The sequence below is a fragment of the Buteo buteo genome, chromosome 19, assembly GCF_964188355.1.
Source record: "Buteo buteo chromosome 19, bButBut1.hap1.1, whole genome shotgun sequence".
NCBI lineage: Eukaryota > Metazoa > Chordata > Aves > Accipitriformes > Accipitridae > Buteo > Buteo buteo.
Genome location: NC_134189.1, coordinates 7,206,211 through 7,232,037, shown reverse-complemented (window position 1 = coordinate 7,232,037; position 25,827 = coordinate 7,206,211). Strand labels below are relative to the sequence as shown.

The window sequence follows — 25,827 nt, the reverse complement described above, 5'->3', positions numbered from 1 at the left end:
GAAGCTCTTCAGGTAAGTAACAAAATTAGGTTACATGACACTGTAACATATGTTTCTTCTCCCATTTATTAGAACTTAATGAACTCTAAGAACAAAAATTAAGGCTGCCTAAAAGGAGCATTTCTTAAAGAAGTATGCCCAACTGAAATAGTAAACAAGAAAAATTTGAACATTTAACAATTACCATTTTTGCTACAGACTCTACACACTGTAAAGAAGTCTCTTTTTCTAATATGTACAGTAAGACAGCTTACACATTCTCAAAAACATAACAACTGAAAATATTTCGGCAACACCAGCATCCACTGGCTTGGTGCCTATTTACAAAATAATGCATAATTTCAACATTGGAAAGTATAAAGTTTGAGTTCAGCATTTGTATTAACAAGGAAAAGTTCCCCTAAAAGCCAGGTTCACAGGATACAAAGACAGACAGCAAGCTTTACTGGAGAGGGCACATCTATTTTACCCATGCCACTTGACATTTACTGTAAAATTAAGTTCTAGCAGGAGAAAAAAACCTAAGATTTTAGAAGATCTTATCTTGAAACAGACATCTTGTTATTTTACTTCCTTTTGCTAAACCAAACACCCTTGCTCGTATCAAAAGCATTTGAAGTAAACCTCCTTTTTCCTTACAGATATCTGTATTTCAGGACTTCAAAATTTTTCAAGAGAAGTAATTAGCATTTGGTCAGCATATATGATGCTGCAAAGATGTCTAAGAAACATATTGGAAAGGAAACATTCGTGTTTGTTAATAAAGCCCTCCGTCTCTCCCACACGAGAAGCCTGCTTATCTGCCAGTCAGTATCAGTTAAGCCTTTCAGGACTTGACTGCACACAACTTTATCAGAACACGTGCAGAGGGCAAAATCTTTCACTTAGTGGAAAACATTAAAATTTAAATTAAATGTCACACTTCGATCCTTCTTCCTCCTTGATTCCAGAATTTGACAGTGTTCTTGTGATGCTTTCTTACAACATAATAAATACTGCATTCTTAACACTTCCAAGCTTCTGGAAGAAATCCCATGTTCCTTGTCATTGACTACTTAGCCTCTACTTGCAGTTTTTAAATACTACCACCTTTACATGCTACAACAGAATTTACCTACCTGACTGACAGAGCTGAGGTCCCATAGTAAATAAGCAGGATTAAGTGTCAGTTCTTTTCCTTCTATAGTCATGTTCTTCTTTGCTTGCTTGCTCAGTTCTTGGAAACCCTTAGGGTTATTCAGTTGCAGGAGAGCCACGCTGGCTTCTGAATAGAGCTGCAACTATACAAGCAGAGAAAATTTCTGGCATGCACCACCAGCAGCACTCTTTCTTCGCCAAATCCATCTTTTTGTTATATTTTTCTTACTAGAGTTACTAATCAGAATGACTGGTAAACACTGTTTTTAAAGAACTAGAATTTTGTAAGAACACAAAAAGGGGTAGTAAAATGGGAAATGAAAAACATATAAAGATACAGAACATTTCTAGATGCTTAATTTTCATTTTCCAAAGAAAATTTCTCTTTACACAGTGATCCAGCAACAGTAAAGCTGTCCATGTTATAAATATTTCTGGAGTAAGTGAATAATAAGTCCCCATCCTTTCCCCCTGCCCCCTTCCCCCCAACAAAATTCGTATTTTATTACAACTTTATTATATGACTGAAAGAATCATACTTTTTTTTCTGTCTTAATCAAGCAATGCTTTTCTCAGAAAATTAAGGCCACCAATTCATCTTTGCTGTCAGAAGCGTGAAATTTTCAGAATGGTTTACGGATCAACCTACAGCTCAGAAATCTGAGATACAAAGGGCTCCAGAACTAATCCATGTGGGTCTCCAAGTCCTTAATGATGGTTGCCAATATGCTGTTAAGGTCATTTCTTAGTTGGGGACTGTTTGATCTGTTTGCTGTTTTTATCTCTTGCCACTAGTAAGTCTGTATATCAGATTTCATAATGCACAGGATAAGAAGGGGCTTGCACTACATGCTCTCTCTAACAGCTAGTATAGCTGACAAATTGCAGGACACCTAAACTTTTCACTAGAAATATAGCGTAATCCAATAAAATGCTGTGTTTACCATATGAAGTAGCATGAACAGACACAAACAGGCTAAAAGCAGAACTGCACTTTGATTCAAGAGTCAGACTGCGAATAAATGCAGTTAATCGTTAACAATATTTATTAGATGCTATGCTTAATTTTTGTTCCTTCACGCAACATAAGACAAATAAGCATGTCTACCAGATTTTCAGTTACATAAGAGCCATAAAAGCAATTCATAAGTTAACAAAATTTGAATACTGTCATATTTGAAAACAAAACCATCACAGTATATTTCATAATAGCCTTAAGTCATTTTTTTCTTTATTTTTTATTAAATCTGACCCTTTCTGCTCATTTTAAAACAACACTTGTCCCAGAGTTAGCACCCCTTCCCTTAGCAAGACCAGCTGTCCCACTTGTGACATTTTAAAGCTGTTGATGCTTTGACTCATATGCTATTTGAGATCTTTCAATCTGACTTATGAGGCCTGCCATCAGAAAAATCTGATAAATCTCAGACCTTCCAGGGAATCATCTGAACCTACGGGTGGAAAGGATGGCTTCAGTAGCTAAATGGCTGAGGTATAGTTACGGACTGCAGCTAGCAACCTCCAAAAATATCAATATCGAAATGCTACAGATTGCAAAGCTGCCATCAGTGGGTATGTGCTTTATTTAGGAATACAACAGTGTCACACAGTCCCTTAGAATCTGTCATTTAAAACATACATATAACAAACCAAAAATATTACCATTCTAGAGCTTTGAAAGCATTTAAGAACATTTAGTTTCTCTTCAATTTGTTTCCACTTAAGTCAACAAAATAGGTATGTGTACTACAGACTCCTAACTAGATTTATTACAAAAACTTCCCATTCCACCCCCCCCAATACAGCATATATACTCTAGGTTTTTAAATATGTAACAGTCAAGCACAAACAAGAAGTAGTGAAAAAATGTGGTCCACTGCTCAGCATCAGACTTAACCCCTACATTGAACAGATTATTTTTATTACATCAGTGTTTTTTTTCCACCAACACCTTTTTTAAGAAACAAGTCTTTTCATAAGCAGAGCTATCAATAAAGTTAGATTTCAATGAAGTTATCTGGTGACATAACTAACTAGATTCTAATAAATTGCAAGCTCTGCTCAGAGCATTTTGTGGCTGGTATATTCAAAATGGAATTCTCTGGCAGATTTTCTGATGTCTCACAGGTATTATCCTCCTGTGAGTGGGGACACATGCAACTGCCCATTCCCTTGAAACATTATCTTCTAGAGATCATCTTCACCCTGAGAAAACAGGTCAGCAGATCCAAAGGTATTGTGAAAATAGAACAGAAAAACAAGCAGGTAGATGCACAGAGTCAGCGTGATCAGGTGAGCCTCAGTTTCTAACACAAGCAGGCTGAAAGGACATCATGCAAGCACACACATGGACCACCACCCCTGCACATTTATATCATGCACTCAAAAATGAAATGGGAAAACTGCATTCTCCCCACCAGGCAAACGTAAATGCAGGTTCTCCTTTGGAGCCAGCATGTTTGGCAATGCTTAGACTTACTAGACTAGGAGGCAGGGCGGATGGGCTATGCCACCCCATGCAGAACTAAAATTTCATTTCCACATTCTCAAGGTAAGAGGCCTAAAGAGCAGATTTTTTTCTGAGGTGGAACTAGGACTCTTAACCAGTCTTTAAATTATTACTCTTTATCTTCTTAATGACCAAAGCTGATTGTTAAGGAAATGAGATGCTCCTGTTTTCACACTCCGGTATGGATATTAGGAAAACTCATATGCCAACATAGCAAGGGAAGGGGAAGGCATGTGTTATGTTAAAGAGTTACAAAAAACTTTACAAATATGAAATACTGCTGTCTTTACATATTTATAGTCAAGTTCCCTTTCTAAGGTAACTAGTAGGAGGGTCATCTCATAGCCAAAAGGAATGCAATGCCTTAGGTTTTTTTCTACTAAGCTTACTTATTACATCTGTGTGAACATATAACACAACTCCTAAAGCCACCTGTCTGCTCCATCAACACTGACAAGAGCAGCAGTAAGAACCCCAGACCCTCCACCCTCAAGGCAGTGAGGACAGCAAACATCCAGCATCACTGTGCCTGCAGTCTCCTATGTGGATTTTTTTCCATTAGTAAGACAAAGTCATTAAAAGATATATTATAGCCCTTAGTTTCCAACATAACTTGTCCATATATGTGTGCCCATGCAGATTAAAGAGGAAACAATATTTTGCAAAGGAAGGAAACCTGCAGGCTCTGTTTTCCCTGAAGCAATCAGGATATTAAATCTTGAAGGAGTCACCTTTCTCCACAAATTTTCACTACTGTACACTATTTCAGTGAAAAAGTGTCAGCATGGTAGCCTCAGAAAACAAAAAAATCAAACAAATCAAATCCCCCTTGCCCTTTCAATCCTTCCCTTGTCAGTCTTTACATCACTGCCTAGTTTTTAAGTCACAAGCATCTCTTTTAGGCTGAACAATGATTCTTTTCTTTAGAAATGTAGGTAAGGGGGGAAAGGAAAAGTGAAAAAAAAAAATTTCAGTTGCTCTTCTTCAGTATAGGTACAACCTAACGTCTTCACAGCCTTTAAAGAAATATGGTTTAGCAGCCGAGAGCTGCATAACCAGAGTAACACCTCCATCTAGTGGCTTACTAAAGCACCGTTAAGAAAGAGTGGAAAATAAAAAGCAGTCAAATATAATTTTCAGCCACGTCTGTGATAACACACACAACTTAGAACAACAAATGCGATCAGCAGACACACCGCTGCTTACCCTTCATCTGGAAATAAACTTCCATATCATTACATTACAATAAAGGCCATAAGTACAAAATTTCAGTAGACCATAACATACATAATTCACCTTGGAAATTGATTCATTATATACCAAATCTTCACAATTTAACCTCCTCTACTAGAGCTCAGCTGCTTTTCTCAGAGATTTTTAGAACAAGAAGCACCTGGCCCAGATGTCCAAGCAATTTTTAGTCCTCTTTGGATTCAGGAGTTATATCAATCAAACTAAAGCAATCCAATCAAAACAGCATTAGCAATATTCAACACAAATGCAGCAGCTACACTTCTCTGTTTCTTACCTTTCTTCCCTTCTAATAGCAGCATTGTTGAAATTTTTTATTTCTTTACTTCCAGCATTGCACTAACAGCCACTTAGAGCATGCACAAACCCACTGAGCATCAGGAGGCAGCTATGAGACCCAAGTCTAGCCTAAACTCATGTGCAAATTTCTTCCTCTCCACCGGGCATCTCACACTACTTTCCAGACTCCAGATTCCAGAAGTGATAACAGCAGAGGAATTGCTGCAAATTTCAGTGGAGACTCTAAACAATCCACTTTTCTTCTACTTAGCTGTAGCATTAACCTAGAACCTTTCTCTTTGGTAAGGAGAAAACTACACTTGGTTATGTTTACCGTAACTGACTACCTACAACATCCACTGAATGAAGAACTAATTCTGAGCTACGATCTTAATAAAGGCTTCTATAGAAACTACCTCATCCACACTTCATATGTAAAAATTTTTATCCTTGCAAATAAAACATTTCTTACATTTATATACATACACAAAAATAAATTGCTGCTGTCAAGAGCAGAGAACTGGTTGGGGAAGAATCCGCTGCTATGACCACACAGGGTACAGTAATCCCAATTTAATTGTTCTAAAGCATCCACCCACCACCGGGAAAAGAAACACAGACAGCAACGATGACTGGATGGAGAAACTGGAGAATGCTGTGGATACCTGAGAAAACAATGTGTTTATACGGAGATATGCCTAACCAAATTGCAGAAGAGGAGCTCTTAGCAACAGATAATAAGCTGATCACAATGGTAACATTTACACAAGATAAGAACACACCAAGGAAAAGAGAACTAGCACAAACAAAGATTTTTGATCAACTTGATGACACATGACTGACAACATAGAGAAAAACACAACCAAGTCAGGGTAAGGAAAAACCATGTAGAAAGACAATAGGCACAGGATGTCACTTCCATAAAAACAGACAAGGAGATAGGAGACGTATCTAAGACACCCCAGACACGCAGCCTTTATGTTAATTTGGACAGCAATGCACAAACATAGATAAACTATAGCATTTTAAAGATTTGCTAAAAAGAGTTAAGCTAGTGATCAGCTTGGATACAAACAACAGATCAGCCAGCTGCTTGGACATGAGAAGCAGAACTGAAACACAGAAAGAATCCATCCATCATGGTTTTTGTTGGACTAATACTGCTAGGAGATCCTACTGGAATGGAAAAACGATGATGAAAAGGATTATCTGATGAAATGGAAAAAAATGACTACAATCAAAAAATTAAGGTCCAGACAGAATCACTCCACAAGTCTAAAACCACAAGATCATAAAAAAACAGCAGATGGCTCAAAAGTAATTAGGAGAAATCTGGGCATTTCATTCTTCCAAGGTGTCCACGAAAGGTGGAAGGGCTCTATTATAGCACAAGAGACACAGGCTAGTCAAAGAATACGGTCAGCGCTTGACAGATTTACAGCAAAAGTCCTGGAGAGAATTATGAACTTCTGGATACTGGAAACAAAAATCCACACAGGAGTATTAAGGAGAAAAAGTATTAACACTGACTTGAACAATAGTTAGATAATGCAATTAGAGAAATAACCACAACTAATGAAGTCAGAAAGTACCTGGGAACAAGGGGGGAAAAAAAGCAGGAAAAAACCCTACAACAAGCATTCTTATACTAAAAGTAGTATGTTTTAGCAGCAAAAATATTAGTACAAGCCATGACACCAGAGGGAAGAAGAGAAGGTGGTAGAACATCAAGGACAGAAAGATACTGAAGGGTCCAAGAAAGACACATAAAAGCTATTCTGACAAAGGAACACCAAGTGTTAACAACACAAGGCACCAGAACTCAAAAAAACCCCAACCAACCAAACAAAAAGAAGTAGAGTACTATGGATAAAAGAACTGATTTAAGTCAAATTTTGGAAAAAGAGCATAAAACAAAATCTGCTAAGGGACAGAGAATGAAATTCCAAATATTGTTTGAGGAGGGATCATTCCTCAGAACTATGGTACTATGAGAGCTTCTATCTATGATGTTCAACCAGAGAACAAATATTGCCTAGGATGGCACTCCAATTTATTCCCAGAGGTGGAAGCAGACAGATTTCTTTTCCACCAAATAATCTTTGAACTGACAGAGGCAATATTATTTCAGATACCAATTTGGTAACCAATAAGAACATTACAGAAGAGCTGCTCCTAGAAAATAACCCTAGGTCAGGAAAACATAAGCCAATTGACTTTAAACTGAAACAGAAAAAAAAAAAATTAAGGAACATCTTGTTATTAAATTTCTTGATTGCTAAAGGGCAAGTTTAACAAATGAAAAGAGCTGGTAATTGAAGTTAAAGGTATTCTGAGCTCTTCAGCTCCATTATGTCAAATGTGTTACAACTACCAGGAACTGGTAAACTTAAGTTGGGGTGAGGAACTAGAAAAGGCTCCAAACCCAAATGGATGAACCTGCACTCAAAGAAGATTCTTCAGATGGTTCAAAGTCAGGAAGCATTTAACTAACAATGTTCCCCACGCAAACTAGAAATTAAGAACCTAGCATCTCAGCAAAACTGAAGTACCATCTCCTGTTGGATAACAATCTCATTTCTCTACAGTAAACACCATTTCTTTAAAGCAATTGAAAAAATACCCATAGCATATAAAACAAGCAAAGACTGGCAGATTGACCATATGAATATCCACTGCCATTTAACCAATGTGCCACTAGGAAAGAGAAGAAAGGATGCCTTGGCCACACCAGAGCACATCTGCCATCACTCACCCTAACTAGCAAGATTCACAACAGCAAGAGACAATTTTTATGAACAGCACCAATACACAGCAGTGGAAGGATGCAAGGGAGGTTACATAGAAACAGTGGCAGCACTGTTTGCAATGAGCATAATCTAGCACTCAGCCAGTCTCTTACAGTCTGCCGGCCTTGGGTTAGCTATGTACTACACATTTTTACTGTGTAAAAAGTTCTGGTGATGACTCATTTAAACTGCTGTACAAAATTGCAGTCAATCATGTTGAAGGCAGACAAATCCACAATGGAAGTGGCAGGGAAGAGCTGTCAAAATAATGAGAGGAATGGAGAGCCAATGCTGTGGGATGAGCACTGCCTGATTAACTTCATAAAACAAAGGCTAGGAAAAAGCCATAGCTACTCTCTATGAATACATTAGAGATGTAAACAAAGGCAAAAGAAAAGAGCTATTTAAGCTTAAATAACTGTTTAAGACCTCTCTCTATTAAGCTGTTTAACCGCGTGTAGGAAGAGAGGCATAAATGTGTTTACGTCAGAAGGTGTCTACCATTAGCAAGACTTTAAGACAGCCTAACACAAGCTGAGACAAGAAAGAAGAAATTCAGCTTGCATTAAGTTGGAGTGTGACCAGCCTATGAAAGGCATCATTATCATTTCTGCAATAGCAGAATACATTTGTTAATGCATCCTGCCAAAAAAAAAAAAAAAAAAAAAAAAAAGAGACAAGGAAAGGACGTCATGCTCATTTGAGCACCAAGAACAAGCCATAAAGTGAATTAGCATATCCTACAGGTGGGTATCACACATCACACTAACAAAGACAGATTACCTATGGATTGACATCCCTCTATCCCTGCTAACTCCTTCTCCTCCACAAACTCCCTGGCCTCAGCCCCTTTCACACCACCAATCACATCTCTCTCCAATACATAAGCCAATGATTTTCACAAACTTTTGAAACTTTAACATATCTGTTAAACCTGGCTGTAACTGGAAAAGGTGTCGAAACGGCAGAGGAGAATAGAATGCACGGAATGTTAATGGATGACACAGTCACACCAGTTGTGATCTACTCTTGCCTTGCAGGTGTCAAGTTGAAGTGCAACTTGCTCAAGACCATACAGAGTACTTGGCAGAGAGAAATACAGCATTCAGCTGCGAAACAGTCCAGTGTTGTTACTATTAAGGTAATTCTTCTAAAAGCAAAGAAGGATGAAAAAAGCCAAGAAGCTACATAAACACAATTCTGTCACATTAAACAAGCCAGTGATATACTATACTTCAGCAGTACACAGCCTATAGCAAATGGCTGAGAGAAACTGATAAGGCTGGTACATTTTAATCAGCTAGCAAATCTAATGCCCAATAACTTACAGTCACAGAATGGACAAGTGGCCTTTTGAAGGCAACTATTTGAGTCACTATTTACTATTCTTCACAACCCAAGAAAACAGAGCCACACAGAAAAACCAATTACTATCAGAAACATCCTAAGTCTCCTAGGTGGATGAGATCTCGTATGTGAACTGTTCCAAAAAAACAGTACAACTAAGTTACTCTTTCCTCCAGACTCTTACCAGTTTTACTTTAGAGGCCAGGCTCTCTGGTAGTTTTGCTCGTAGCTGATTTGTTTCTTTGAATGTAGCTGGAAATCCACTAAGGAAGGCCAAGTCTTGCATTAATACTAGACCTGGAACTTCTTTGTCTGTAGTCTAAAAACAAGAAAACAGGGTATAAAGACCTTTTTAAACTTACAATAATTCACATTTATCTGTCAATCCTTCATCAGGTGACAGATTTAATAGTGTATATTTTGTCACTGAACCTAACCTTCAAAACTGAAATCAGGTTATTTTAAAAGCTTTCACGTCTTACTACATGTGAGTTATGGAAAGAGAATACAACAGATACACACTTTCTAAAAATGTACAAAAAGTGTAACACATACAAAAGTTAATCAACAGATTTTAAAAGTACATACCAAGTAACCCCTCCATACTATCTGTTTGCTGTTGTCTTTTAACATTCCAGAATGGGCAGCTTCAACTAGAATACATAAAATGCATTGCAAGTGAAAAAACAAAAAGTAACCTCTTTTGTGTATTCTAGTAACTAAGATATACTTCTGCAAATTAAAAAGATTGGATATTTATGGTGTGAAGAGTTGTCTTTATAAGTGATAGATAATTCTTGGTGGTAAAATAAACACCAGTGGTTGGACTCTACATATTAAAACAAAATAAGCAGCCCATACGTGCTCTAAGATCGTACTTATATATACTGAACACATGGATAATTTTGGTTTAAGGTATGCAATCCGATGAGCAAGGGCAGAACTTATTGCACAATATTCAAACTAGAGTTCACAGCAATTAAAAGAGGATTTCTAAAACTAATCTTCCCTCAATCTAAACCTCAGTCTTCTTGATTATCAGTGCAACACAGATACTCAGATATCAAACCTGTTTTGCAATAGTCTTTTAAAGCATGGAACTCTAATCATCCGTAATCAGTTGTCTGGGAGCTAAGCAAACAGTATCATTAATGTCATCATTTAGAGGAACAGACTGAGGGCAAGAGATGCTGAATGACTTGCTAAAGTCAAACAGAAAATTAGTGGCAGAGTCAGTATTGGAGGAAAAAAACCCTTAATTCACAGCAGCTTACTAAAAAGCTTCTTCTAGAAAACTGGCTGGAATCTGACAAATAGGTTCTTACCATCCTTAGGGCTATCAAAAACAATTACTGTCACATTGGTGGAAGGATTTTTTGGTTTTGCTACAAAGAACATATTGTTAGCAGCTTGTAAAGCAGGATGAACGGACAGCAGGTCTTTCAGTGTGACGTTAGTCGGCAGCGCAGGATCCAGGACAAGCATTGGCACTTTGATGCAGTGTGTCAGCAAACACTCCAGTTGCTTCTCACTACAGCAAAATACCAAAGATATATTTAACACTAGCAGAAAATTTAAGACAAAAATCAATGTTAGATGCAGTTAGAGATGTTTTTGTAAAATCTGATCAATTATTTCTAACATCTCCTAGGGCAAGGGGAAATTACTAAGAACATGCTTATTTTGCTGCAGAAGGTAAATATCTGACTGTTACAGTTTAGTTCATTCCCATAACTGTTTTTTCACAAGTTTCCAAGATTTCAAAGTTTGCCCACAGAGGAGAGCTTATAAAGATCTCTATATAGCAGAATGACCAAGCTAAATGAAGAAGAGGACAGACCAGGCTCTGCCGTTTCCTGGCAGCAGAGCCACAAGTGGCTTGGACCCTCCACAGTTACTTGCAGTGCCACGTATACAAATGGCAGGTGAAAGCAACATTGAAAAAATTTTCATGCTTTTGAATTATAAAATTCCAGGTACATATGCATTAAAAATCCACACTTGGAATAGGAACTGACACAGATACACTCTCTGAACTTCAGAAATTGTCACATTTTAAGAAGCTCATTCATATATATCACAATAACATTACTTTTATTCAACACAATATATTATCATGCTGTCAACTTTTCTTGAAGTGACATAGAAGGAAAGCATGCACAGGCTATAGAAAACCAAACCACCCCCGCAGCCAGCATCTGCTTTCAGCTAACAACAAGTAAGATATCATTTATTCCAATTTATGCCCAAAAGCACAAAAACTCACCTCTTCTTTGTTGGTTCTGTTGCATTCTTTCCAAGGATTTCCCTATTACAAAGTTAAAACAACTACATTAAGTAACACCAAGTTGACAGTAAAGAATTTAGTCTAATTTCAGATTGTTAACTGAGTCTGGGACACGTTGTGAAAGCACCGATAACCCAGTTATAGAACTGCCAAGGCTTTGCCATTAGCCTTGTCAAGGTGAGCACGGGCTGACGCACGTGCCCCTCACTGCTCACCCTCATGCAGCATAGCTCAAAAACTCTTGGCTGTGCTGACAGCTGTGGCAGCGGGACTCTTTTTGCTAACAAGACTTTCAGGGGTTATTCTTAGATTACTTAATGAAAGTGATGGTGATATGAAAAACACTAGTAAGAAACCCAGGTGAAGTGGCCTGAAACTAGGCTGACTTGATTGTTTTGCCTAACATACATATTCTGATAAGGTCTATCATGCATTTGCTATGTGCACATAGAAGCTAATGAGGATTAATGTAAGGGTAGTGCAGTGCTGATGCTTAATAATAACCATAGTATCAGAAGGGCACCCTTCTACACACACCAACAGAAAGAGAATCACCATCCATCAAGCTACTCTCTCCCAGTGAAGAATAAAGCACCTAGACCATGACTAGCTCAGTTCAGGCGTATCGCCAAGAAAGTTACAACTTACTAAGTTTTGCTATGCGATACAAAATATACACCCATTAGCAGAGATTTATAGCCTTTGTCTTGTGCAGGTATCTTGATCCCATGAAACAGCTCTTTCTGTAACAGTGCTAACTGATTTCAAAGTACATGAAAAAAGTTATCTACAAGGGAGAGAACCAGGTGCCCCTGCAGATAACGAATGTGGCACGGACAGGAGTCTTACCCATAGGCTTGATATCAACTTTCCAAATCAGCTTTATGAAAAAAAAAAAAAAAAAAAAAACGCAAACCAATGTGTTTTTCCCTTTGTAAAATGGGAATCACAGCATGAGTGATGACAAAGCTAAAACCACTAACATTTGCTATATGAACTGCTAGGAAAAGATGAGTATAAATCTGAAAGCTTTTCAGAGCAGAGACCATGCCTCTGTTTAAGATGTTTAAACTTAATGGATTTAAAGTTCTACTAATACTTTCACTGTTTAAGTAGCAAAACAAACATTCAGAATTTCACTTGTGATCACGCTGTCAGTGGTACCTAAATTGCAAGTAATAACGTGCCAAAAATCTGATCAATCCACTTGTGGATTTCAGATTATTCTGAATAAAACTATTATAACCCTTAAAATACAGACTTGTTCTTCCATTTAGCATATTTTCTGGCCAAAACAGATCACATGACCACAGAGTTGCTTATTAAGAAATAAATCAATGGTTACAAGACACAATCCAAGGTATCTGCTACAGCCTGCATTTGAAGCCTTACATGAGTAATTTTGCAGAACAGTATACCACAATCTATAACACCAAATGCAGCAACACATGTCTTTCCCTCCTTAGTTAGAAGGCCGATTCATACCTTTATAACACGAATAAATTATTTTCTTCTTTCTCAGTTTCAGTGTTTGGGAGACTACAAATCTAAGTTCAAAAAGGAGCCTTTAAGAAACATATGCTTAAGATTTTATTATGCCCATTATAAAAAGAAATACTGGGGATAGGGGGGAAATGAGGAGGAAAAAGGGGATGAAGAGAGATTATACATTTGAGATATAGTTTTATTATTATCATTTACAAACCGAGTTGTAGAAATCAATATAAAATCACATACACAAAGCAGTTTTCTGCATGGCATTTTACAAATTCAAGACAGAACAGCCATAATTACTTAAAATTATTATGCTTTGTATCTAAAACAGTTTTCTGATTAGACAGTACTTCATAGCTAAATGTAGAACCGAAACAAGGTTTTGAGAATAATCAAATGAAAAAGTGAGAAAATGCTCTTTGAATTTTCATGTTGAAAAACACGGGAGAAAAATGAAAAGGGCTAATATTGCATTAGATTGCTGCCGTCAGTTAAGGGAAAAAAATACATAAGATTATTACCTCATTATTTTCTGTTCTTCCTCCATCTGTTCTCTGACCTGTTGCAATTCTTTGATCAGTTCAACATCAGTGCCGTTCACCCAGGTGTATACCACATCAATCGGCATGGGTAAACAAAGCCTACATAATTCAAATGAAAGCTACATGAGCTGTTTAATATTACATTACAAGTGTTTGTGGCATCCTACGATAGCAATTTCTGTCTAACAACAGAAATACTTGGTGTCTGAGCTGCAAACAAGACAAAGCAAAAAGCTTCTCTTTAGCTATATATATCATCTCTTAATTATACACAAGCCTTTGACAAAACAGCACAGACATAAAACCAAAAAGGACATAAAGTGGCTATAACAGTTCAGTAACTAAATGAAGTCTGAACTTTATGCTCTAACTTTCACTGACATTAACTTATAACCCAACTCCTTCAAACCCATAAAATATTTCTCAAATCAGTACCAGAATCCAGGCACATGCTTAATTCACCAACTACATTAGACAGGACAGCATGAAGTATAAAGATTTAAATCATACTTGCTATTATTTAATTGCACAGAGCCAATAAGGTCTCAGCAGGACCAGGTCTCTGTCCTAGGAATGCCTCTTAGATATTAATAACAGGGCATTTCATAAACCGACATAAGTAGGGTGCATGAATTCAGACCCTAGGCAGCAGTCAAATTCAGTCTTGCCACAATTCAATACACTGGGCTGTTTCTGGACAGTTAGAGATTTCCTAGCATACCTAAGGCAGAAGAAAAGGGTTTGGGTACCTTTTTTCTATTTGTTTATGATATCTGCTCTCTGAGGCCCACAGCTTTGTTTCACTGGGTACTCCAGGCTGCGGCCGTAAGTGAAACTCTCAGTCCCAGACAGCAGGAGGATGCCCCAACTATTATTTTCAAAAGTTTCAGTGTCAAGCTATTCAATACCTTCCTAAACTGTAGATGGCCTAGCAAACATTGAGCACTTCTCTAATGCTAAGATCCACAGGGTCATTTAATGAGGTTTCCAAGGGAAGGGGTTCCCTTCCCACCCACTGCATCCTTCAAAAAGCATTCAAAAAGAGACAGAGCTTATAAGTGAGTATCTCCTCCACCTTCCCTTGCAGACATGCAGTCAACTTCCACTCAGCTTCATTTTCTGCTGGCTGAGATTCAATAACAAGCACAAAATTTGGTAAAAGGGCAGCCAGTAGCTGGTCACAGCACAATAAACAGGAACATTTTGTACTCAATTCATCACTGTTCCTAACTGAGCTACGACACTTACAAGGGTAACAGTGGGTCAGTTTGAACACCTAAAAGAAGTGCTGCCTGCCCCAGCAGCACCACACAGAAGTCTCTCACCTCTGACATGCTACACTCTGCAGGAGGCAACTGGCAAACTCTTAAATGGCAAAGTCAATTTAGTGAATACAACTACCCTTCTAATAAGTTATTTCACCTCTTTCTCAGGAGGCGACACTAGCTTCTGGTTCATTAACAGATGTAACTCAAGGCACATTTTCAACTAAAAAGTCCTCCACAGGAGTAGAAATTCAATGGCAGGAGCTCTTCCAGCTTTCCTACATTTGTTGTGATCAGTTAAATTACTGCATTGACAGTCCCTTGTACACTACAGCTAAGACAAGAGCGTTTTAGGTGGAAGCACCTGACTCAAGTCAGCCGACTTCAAAAATGCCCAACCCTCAGTCTTCTGGGCAAAGTGCAGAGTTTACTTACCCAGGCTTCACTGAGGAACATAAAATGTCCAAAAATAAAAAATGCCTCAAGTCCAACTCTTTCTAGGGTATGAGGCAATTTTGACTGTGAAGCCTCTCCCCAGTTTATCATTTGCTAAAGGTGTGTTTCTATGCAATAGCACATATAACTATGTAATTTTCTACACTTAATTTTTAGCATTGAAATGATGTCACATACAGCCACATGCTAATAAAGTCGACAGAGGAAAGGCATTTTTGGTCAGATGCAGGTATGTCAATTCTGACTTGACCCTGGCATGGCAATCTCATTCTTCATTACCAGCGGCAATAGACACTAGTAAAAAAGGCTATTAAAGTAAGTGAACTGTTTGCAGACCCGCTAGTCTAATTGCTTAAAATTTATACAAATACTCGGATAAATTTTCCTAATACATTTTTACAGCATACATGGTTTGAGAAAGTAGCATTATCAAACATAATAATAAAAAAAGAGATATCATACACAAATTAATTTGTTGCTCCCAACTAGGATCAGGAGCACTGTTAAGATTTCACCTTTTTGGTCTTTGCCAAAGTTTTCTGATGGTTTCATGGCTTCTTAAAAAGTACTGAGAGTTTATATTGTGAAAAGCATGTAGTGGCATTTTGCTTTAAAATTAAAAAAGGAGAGCCACTTCCACATTATCCTTCTGAAACACTATTTTTAGTATGCAGAGTCTTTTGCAAGTTGTTCAAGGCCAGATAAGATCAAAAACTTTCTCCCTCAAATTCTGTAACTGCATTTCTCCTTCATGTGTATTTATACATTTCGTCTTCATCACAAATACCAGTCTGGCAAACAGATTAAGCCCAAGACGAGCTGCCTCACCAATTTTCCCAATTGCTACTGTTTTTAACATCAGCAAACACAGACTTTGGAAACTTCCTTGGAGACTCCAAGACAATTAATAAGTAAAGACTTCCTTCAGATACTCCTTTACACTTTCCTCTTTCAAAAACATACCCTTTTTTACTTGCAAACCTAAAAACATCTATAGGATCCTGCTTGAAGACAAAGCCAGAGCCACCAGCTCTCCCAGATGGGACAGAAGACCTGTCACATGCTGCCTCTTCTGTGCACCTGCCAGAAAGCATTTTCCATACCCGTGACGTTTGTTTACATGCGAGAGCCATGCTCACAGCCAAGACTGCAGCTGGAAGACAAAGCCTTATTGTCTCAGCATCCACTGTTGCTGAAGGAGTACAGCAGCCTCTGGATCTCTCCCAAGCTACCATACGGTGATCTCCAACCTTGCCGAGCCTCTTTATGAATGAGCACAAGTCTATTATGCCCTTAAGCTCCCCACTATAAACCTCCCAGCCCTCCTGCCTATTACATCTCTGTAATGAACCACCAACGGCAACTCAGCTGTTCCATTGCTATTCCTGCTCCAGTACCTCTTGGCTCCCTAATTTGTGTGTCTTTTCCTCTCTCCAGCCTCACCCTGCTCAACAATTAATGGCTCCCCAAACACTGATGGCTCTCACTTGCTGTACCATACTGAAATCAGTCTGTACATTTTAAAAGCTGAGGATTGTTCCTTCACATTTTGTTTCCATACATATTTTGGAGTTTTAAATATGATTTGGCCATGTCCTGGAGTAGCAAAATTACACTTCAGCATTTGCCAAAATGCAGAATTTGCTGGTGGACAGTAATAAACCACAGTTCTTGTCCAAGACACTCATGCATGCAACTCCATTATTTAGTTTCCTTCTCCCCTTTTTTATTTTCATATCAAATAACTAAGTCTTCAAAAATGGGTTTGGATGAGGTGGCCTGGTAAAAAGCCCTGGAATTTCTACTCCACTGTCTCAGGCTCTGTAAGAGCCTGGGCAATGTAAGTAGGAAGTTTAGCAGCTGACGTGAGTACCTGGAAAGTGCAACAGCTAGGATGCCAAAGGACATGTGACAGGAGGGAAAATCAAACTAAAGCAATTGCTAAACTTTAAGGCAAAACGAAGTCTTCCAAGGTCTGGCAGAGAACAGGACTCAATAGGTGTAACTAATGATGGTAGCAACATCACTGTCTTTATGTTACTCAGGAAGAAGAGTTTTTGAGTTTATGATTATAAGGAGCTTGCCCACATGCACAAATTTGTCTACATTTTACACTGTGGTTTTCTTTATAAAAGTTTATAACACAACCGTTTGACAAGAACAGAGATGTTTTCCTGCAAAGCTCCTTGAAAATGACACTACTTTAATTCAGTTGAAGGTCCATTAATACTTCCTAAAGGCGAGGCAGCTTGTACTTTCCACTAAGCACTGGATCTGCTTAATTTCCAAACCAACAAGCTTCCTGTTCTCCAATTCTGAGTATTTTTCTCTAACACTAAAATAAGAAGTGATTAAAATCAATGGATAAGCTAGGATCAAAACAGGAAGTCCACAATCCTCAATTTATGTAAAAACCATGTGACACCGTACATGTTGCATTGATACTAGCCTTAAAAACTCCATCAAACCACCACTGATATAGTGCATACTGCAAGATGAGATCCATTACTGCATTCATGAAGTTTGATAATAAAAACAGATTGAACCCCTGACAAGCGGCTTCTAAAAGTTAACAGATGCCTAAAAGCATGTCTCCGCAAAGACGCTTTGTTGGTATGAATTTTTACAGGAAGTTGGTATCTGCACACAAATATCACAACAAACCTCCCTGCCACAAGTGACATAAGAGTATTTAAGGCATATGGGTAAACTGGAATAACTTAAGCACCCAGCATGAAAACCTTAAGCTTTTGCTCAGGCAGCCAATAGTTCCTCCCCAAGCACTGGATATTTTGCTCACAATTCACAGAAATCAACACCAGCTAAGGAGTGCTTTATACAACAAAAGTGAAGTCAGAAAGCACACTGCAGAAATAGGAACTGACTATACCTACATCACAACAGTAAGATTTGCGATTTTGTTTTGGACAAACCCAACCGTTTTATAAAAGCACTGCACCAAATTATCACAAAGTCAAGCATTTTAGTACTGACAGGAACAAACTACCATGCTTTCACTTCAGTACTGCATAAATATGTAAACATTAAGCTAATCATCCATATGAGCTGCATCACTCTGCCTTCATCTGTCATCCTTTGGAAAATGGGGGAGGGGGGGTAAGACGTGAGACTATAAAAGTGTGCAGGATTCAGTGACACCATGCAATGTACTTTTACAGAGTTATGTCGCACCAGCTAAAGCATGACAAACTGATCTGATCATTTCTACTGTCCCGTGATTCAACAAACCACAAGGCAGATTAAGCATCTGCTTTCAGGGCTTTTTTTTTCCAGTCAAGTGTATCAACACTTAAGAGTCAGATGATATCTCTTAGTAGCTTCTTCCACCTACCAATTCACAGTCCACTGACTTCCTGAGCAGACCCCACGACCATTCAGACACGAACGATGAAACCACAAGAAGTCACGTAGCAGTTAACACAACTGAAACAAATGACCCATGACTTGGTTGCCAGCTTGCTGTGAGCAACTTCTCCCATGCACTCAGCTTTAAAAAGCTTCTTCTTACTAGCTTTGTGACTTCTCTACTAAATAATGTCCCTCATGAGATGTCACAGAAAATGTAAGGTAAATGAAAAATAACTTTTCAAAACACTGAAAGTTGTAATTTTAAGTGCATAGGAACAGTACTTGTAGTTTTCTATCTTAGTATGGAAACCATGTCATGTCCTCCCTTTATTATTAACTTTATCACTATTTTGATGCCTCATTAGAGACTGGATGAATTAAATGCAGTTAAAATGTAAACTCTGTTATATGACTAGAGCTTCCAAACGCCAAACATCTTCCAAGCTGGGATATTATGCACAATTTTAAAACCACTAAGTTTAGAGTTTGCTGGAGATTTAGAGCCCATACAATAAGGTCCTACTCAACAGTACATTACTTCATCTAAAATATTTGATTTATATATTTGAAAATTCATTGAACAGTAAGATGTGCAATACTGTCAACTGCAAATAAAGCTCACCGATTCTGAAATGATTTGCCAGCAACGTTGTCTCTGTATGAATCAAACATAACATGATACTGGTCTCTACTCCACTCCAAGACAACCTGCAAAGAAAAAAAAAACAAAACAAAACAAAATTTGATGTCATGACCTTCTAAAATTAGATACTTAAATTTGTCCTTTTAATATGTTTAATCACAATCAATTTCATTCAAATTAATCTATGCATTAATGCACAACTGACTAGACCTTAATCCAAACTAAGTTATTATACTGAGCCAGCAATCAGAACCAGAACTTAAGACCACACTTGATTTTAACAAACTTTGTTTCTTCTCTGCAAGAAAGGATTTCATGTTTTATAGACACACTTTGTAAGCTACTATTCATCTAGGTTACCTCTCCCTTGTCTCTTAGCCTTTAAAAATTCAGAAATGTTTTCCCAAAACTGAGATCTAAACCAAATATACTTCAATGCAAGCAGGACACACGCACCCCCCCCAGCATAGTTTTGCTGATCTTCCTTTCTATTCTCATACAGGACATATTGAAGCATACACACCTCTGAAATTTGAGCTTTGCAAACAAACAGCCAGGCCAGGGCATATCAAATTATGCAAATTGACCTGGCCACAAACTTAAAACACAGTAGCTCTTTCCCAATACAGGTGACATCTTGCATCGCAGCCAGACTAACCCAACAGCAAAGTATTTCTGCAGGCTGCAGCCTCTCTTCCATCCCCCTGTATTTCTGCTACCTCCCTTTAGCTTGACGCGAGTTCAGTCGACCCTGCAGTGATCCAAGTCATGGAGCTAAACCAAAGAAAGACGAATCTTCAAAAACCAGAACACTTGATCTTCCTCTACTTGGTTGTTGCAGCAGATGAGAAACAGTGGCAGCACACAGCTGAAGGCAGGGTTGTCTTCCCCACCTTCATCCAGCCATCAAGGTTGCTTAGCTAATACGTCAAGCTGCGCCTTACTTAAACGCCCTCTGCCAGCCATCCCCATTCCCAGGCATTTTCATAAATTAGCCATACGGGAAACCAATCACAAGCCAATTCTTACTTTGGAAAGCTGCAACTTTACATTCCATTTCCATTCTTAAATATACATATATATACACAAAAAACAAAGGCACACAGTTATTTTTCCATTACTAACAAAGTATCTGACATCATGGTTCTAAACAGAAAAAAAAAGACTCTTCAACAATAAAAATGCTTAATATGCTTTGATATAGCAAAAAAGCATAATTTGAGATGAAAATAATATAAAATATTTTGGTTCTACTCCAAGATAAACTTGCTGTGATATCTTTTACAATGCAAGTCCAACTTTAAAAACTATAGTGGCATCTTGTGCTGCTTTAGAGATGAAGGCGTAGTAGCTTATTTTACCTGGTTAAGTATGTATTTGTATGTACCGGAGAGGAAAAATAACAATATCAGGAAAGGATAGTACTTACTTTACACTACTCTTCCTAGATTTAAATTTTACTATTGCTCATTTCTTGTATTATGGGAACTATGAAAAATACCATTTCTCTAAGACAGCATTCAAAACCACAACATAAAGACTACCTCCCTCCCTTTTAAGAAGATACACAACTCTGCACTTTCATGCCCACTAAAGCAAGTTAAAGCCTTCTAGAGAGCAGGGAAGCCCCATCATGTGGCTGTGTGACAAGCACACACACACACAATTCCTTCCAAAGCTGCAGACAGTCTCTTTGTAACCAAGATCGCATCTGTACAAGTTCATTCCCCTTACACAAAGGACGCATGATTTCCCAGGTGAGCATAAAATCTCCTCCCTTAGATAGCAAAGTCAGGAAGTGTCTTAAAAACACACTATTACACTTTCTTATGCACAAGTCATTACACCCTTCTGCCAAATACACTAGTTTAATACAGCACACACTGCAAGATAGCCACGCAGAAACATTTGCTACTACTGATAACGGTAAATTGACACACACTGATCTGCTTCTAGAAGAAATACAGAAGTATTTGAGTAAAAATGTCATTTATTATATGAATAATACAGCTCTCCAGAAGCAAAACATTAACCATTTAAGCCTTTGCTTTTTGCCTTTGTGCAACTATAACCAAAAAGGCCCAGGACAGATCTCTTTAGAAACACATCTAGGAAAAAAGTTAAGCTCTTCCCACCTGATACATTTTTTTCCTGTAACTGTTTCCTCCTGTCTCATGATTTGTGTTGCAATAATGCCCGGAGGCAGATTTGCTTCAACTTTACATACTGATATTATAAAACCACTAAGGGAACAACATTAAAAAAAGGGGAGAGAGACTCTCTATTAGGAGATACTGTATCAGAGAGGTGATAACAGTGACTCTGGCATGTTCCAGTTATAAAACATTTTACAAAGCTGAGCAACCTACAGAAGGATGGCCAAGAAGGGTTTACAACCAAACTGTCCTAAAACTTAAAGCTCATCTTACGACTAGGTTAAGTATTGGCTTAGACCTGGCTACCCTATATGTTTTTGCAGACATGTTCCTGAATCACGCTTAATGCACTGTTATTTCATTGAGTTCAATTTTTTTCTTGAAATCAAGCTCATTTTAGCTTGAGGCTGTGAGGACATCATCACCAACCTCAAATTATTTGCCCTAGCCATCCATTTTTACGCCATGATTAATATTGATATTAGCATGGATCTAAGCAAGCAGATGTAATTTTGCCTACTAGGACAAAAAAGCTGTCTCCGAGGGTGGGTGAAAAGCAGAACTGCAAACACTGCTCAGACACCAGGGTCTGATAAGCATTGCCTCATACCACTTTTTATTGCTTGACAGTTCCCCGCAGATTGTTAAAAATGGTTGAGCTGATAATTACTAGAAAGATTTCTTGGTTTTATTTTAGTTGCTGCCTTGCGGACTCTGTACTGAAGAAGTATTTTCCATTTCCAGTACAGTTGTCCGAAGAGGTCTAACAGCATTCGTTCTCACAAGCCTAGTCTCTCCTAAATCTTTAAACTAACCACTGTTTAGCAAAACACACCACTTTAAATCATAAAAGTAAAAAGCAAAATGCATGCAAACATCTCTTACCAAGCCCACTTATCATCACTGTAAAAAAAAAAACAAACAAACAAAAAAAACAACCCCCCAAAAGAACAACATGGAAACAAACCAGTTTTTCTGTATTTCTGCATGGTCATTCCATAAAGGGTGGGGGTTTTCTTGTTGGTTTGGTTTGCTTTTTTAAAAACACTGCTGGTCATTTTTCTTTTTTCTTAACATATAATTTTGAAAATTTACTCCTACATGAATCTGCCAGTTCTTTGCTCACTGTCTAAATAGGATCTAAGTTTTCCAAACAGATCTAAAAGGGCTGGAAGTAGCAAACTAAGATTTGGTACAAAAATAATTCTGAGCAGTGATTTTCACTGATTCTCAGCGAAATCAGCCATAATTTGGACAACTACTGAAGTGTTTTAAAAAAACCTTCAAAGCTCTAAGAAATCCTACAGTTGGGTTTAAGTCCCCATTCTGAAGAAAGGCAAAACTATACTCAAAGTTTCACAGCACCAAGAGGTATACACCAATCCAAGTTGATAATCGTGCAACCAGGTGACTAAGAGTACTACACACAATTAATTAATTAATTCACTGATGGTTTTCAACTGTTTCAGGAACTTGTGAACCCTGCAAGACAGTAGGGACTAAGTACTTTATGCAAACAAGATGCATAGATACACAAAACAAAGTTCTGAGTGTGCTACACTCAAGAGTTTCAGATAATACTCTTTATGGGTCCTCATCTGAAAGAGCCCATCAAAACATAACAGGGAAGAAAAAAAAAGAGGAAGGGGGGGGGGAGAACAATTTAGGAATCAGGAAATTCCAGTCTGTTTGCATTTAACACTGCCACCTTTTTACACTGACAAAAATATTTTCTTTAATTCCCTGAATACTTACTATGTTCTCAAACACTACGCTGAAGCAGGATTGTTTTCCCCCCCCCCCCCCAGATTCTTTCACTGATGACTTCCAAAATAGATAGGGTAATATGAAATGAAGCTTTAAAATATACTATACATCTGTATAAAGTCATATATAGAACAAGTAGAAGTTATATTGCATCATCTACAAAATAGCAGGCAACCTGGGTAATAAGCAGCGAGCAATGTAACACAGACTCTGCTGAGCTGCAGGCAGCTTGCAGAGAGGCTACGTTTAACTCCTTGAACTCCACAGGGGGGAAAGATTCTGTCACTCCCCGTTGCCATTTGAAGGTTACATCCAGCACAGCCTTCGAAAGAGTCAAATAGGACAAAAACACAGCACTAATAAATCACCTGATAAGGGAAGCAGGGGGAAAAAAAATAAATTGCACAAGACAAGAAAACGCCGGCTCCTGGAGCATGCAGGTTTCCCTCAGCTCCCCTCTGCCAGGGCCCGCCAGGACTGTCAGAAACCACGTTAACCCCCCCGGGGGAGCACTGAACGCTGGCGTCGCCCCCGGCGTTTGCGGGAGAGCGGCGTCCCTCCCCGCCGCGCACGTGAGGCGCCAACGAGCGCGGCGGCGGTCTCCTGAGGAGGGGGGGGGGGGGGACCGCCAGGCAGGAGGCGAGCGGCGAAGCCCCGGCAGCTGGGGCAGGCCGACGGCACCCACCGCCCCGAGCAGGCGGCCCGCCTGCCGCTCCTCCGCCGCCACCGTTAATACCCCAGAACGAGAAGGGAGCGCCGCCGTAAAGCCGGTTTACTCCCTGACGCGCTAAACACACACGCACATATAGATATACATAGATATACGACCAGCACGCGCGCTCAAGGTGCTTGCTGAAGGAACCCGCTGCTCACAGGACATGACAACTCCCCGGCTCCCCAAAGGGAAAAAAAAAGCCCCAAACCAAGCTCCGGCTGCCCTGAGGAAGGGAAGGGAAGGGGAAAGGCGGGGGTTGCGGGCAGCCACGCCACGCCAGCGCGGCGCCGTACTGACCTCCCCGAACTGCAGGGCGGAGACGATCATGAGGACGAGGCCCCCGAGGCAGAGGCAGGGCCCATACCTGTGCGACAGGCAGGTATAGGTCTGGCGCTGCAGGAGCTTTAGCAGCATGGCCCGCCGGCGGCCGCCGCTACCGCCGGCCCGGCCCGGCGCGGCGCGGTCCGGCCCGCCTCACCGCGCTGCCGTGCGCCGGGGCGGCAGCGGGCGGGTCCCGCCGCCCCTCAGCGACCGCCCCGCTTCCGGCAGCACTGCGGCGCCACCTGGCGGCGGCGGGCGGGCAGGGCGGGAGGGGGCGGGGCCGGGCTGGATGCCCCGCCCCCTCGCCGGGGTGTGTCTCGCCCCTGTCAGTCAGCTTCCCGCCCCTGTCAGTCTGTCAGCTTCCCGCTCCTGTCAGCTTCCCGCCCCTGACGGCTCTGGAAGCTTCTCCGCAGTTTTCCTCAGCCTTCCCAAAGGTCTCAACACCAGAAGGCAATAAGGGGTTAGGCTACAGGATGTTTTTACTTCTTTGGCTCCTCGCTCATGGCCTTGAGCGCTCGAGGCGCCAGGCTTCGAGGCGTATCAATGGTATGGGCCTGCCAGAGGTGACTGTCCCTGCAGTTTTTCAAGAAATCATACGGATTTAGAAATCCGGATCCAGTACTGTGTTTGCGGCTGGTGCACCACAAAATACCCACCTGCAGTGCTTTGCTGTCGGTGTTGCCCCCGACACAGGAAAAGTGAATCGATGCGCGTGAGAGCACGCACCCAGGAACGAAAAATCACACCGGTTTCGCTTCACTGTCACGATCGTACTTGTGACTCTTCCCTTGTCACCTACTGGCTGTAGAATAAAACTGAAACGTTGTGATGTGTAATGTCCCAGGTGATCTTGAAATTACTGACCCGCGAGACAATTTTTCTGCACGTGCAAACTCCTCTCCAGCTGTGGCCAGCAGAGCTGCACCATCCTGTCATGCTTCCAGATATGCTGCAGAGCAAATTCATTTCCCCAGCTCAAAGGGATCAGGGGGACTCTTGGATATCGTAAAGATACAGTAGAGCTGCATGCTCTGATTTAATTTAAACATTCTATGCATGTTTTGGCACAGAAATGAAGTGCGGGGGTACATTCTCGAAAGAGGAACCACCAGGCGAGAAGAAGATTATCCATGGAGTTCTTCAAGAACAGTTCTTGAGGCAAAAACATGATAACAAGAAACTAGTTAGAGGCCACTAGCTGAGAGCAGACTCTGTAAATCCTTAATCAGCATCAGTCTGGTTTCTGCCATGAAGTTCAGCCATCTACATAGGACACTGCTGGTATCACCACTGTCAAAAGCTTCACCAGGCAGAGGCACTTCTGGTTACCAGAGCAAAATAATGTGGTGTCATAGGCCCTCATGAGGCCGAGGACAGTAGCACTTATCTCTGTAGTCTTTTATCCCTGCATTGAAATGTCATCTTCTAAGTATTTCTTACAACTCACTGCAGTGGCTTTTCTGAGTAACAAACATCACTGTCATGTTCTTATTTTTCCCT

The 25,827-nt window shown here is 39.7% G+C and overlaps 1 protein-coding gene across 4 annotated transcripts in view; it reads right to left on the bottom strand.

Annotated features, from left to right (window-relative positions):
- Positions 1-24,526, bottom strand: part of GNPTAB (N-acetylglucosamine-1-phosphate transferase subunits alpha and beta) — a 46,694-nt gene extending 22,168 nt beyond the window's left edge. The window contains exons 1-8 of one of the 4 annotated variants that reach the window (XM_075051493.1): positions 24,304-24,526; positions 19,348-19,433; positions 13,615-13,734; positions 11,579-11,620; positions 10,638-10,843; positions 9,901-9,965; positions 9,497-9,631; positions 1,119-1,280 (exon numbers count right to left, since the gene is read on the bottom strand). In XM_075051493.1, coding sequence (XP_074907594.1) covers positions 1,119-1,280; positions 9,497-9,631; positions 9,901-9,965; positions 10,638-10,843; positions 11,579-11,620; positions 13,615-13,734; positions 19,348-19,433; positions 24,304-24,420 — 933 coding nt within the window. In that variant the 5' untranslated portion in view covers positions 24,421-24,526. The remainder of the gene's footprint in view (positions 1-1,118; positions 1,281-9,496; positions 9,632-9,900; positions 9,966-10,637; positions 10,844-11,578; positions 11,621-13,614; positions 13,735-19,347; positions 19,434-24,303) is intronic. The other 3 variants (XM_075051491.1, XM_075051490.1, XM_075051492.1) reach the window with 3 other exon arrangements.
- Between the last annotated feature and the right edge of the window lie 1,301 nt (positions 24,527-25,827).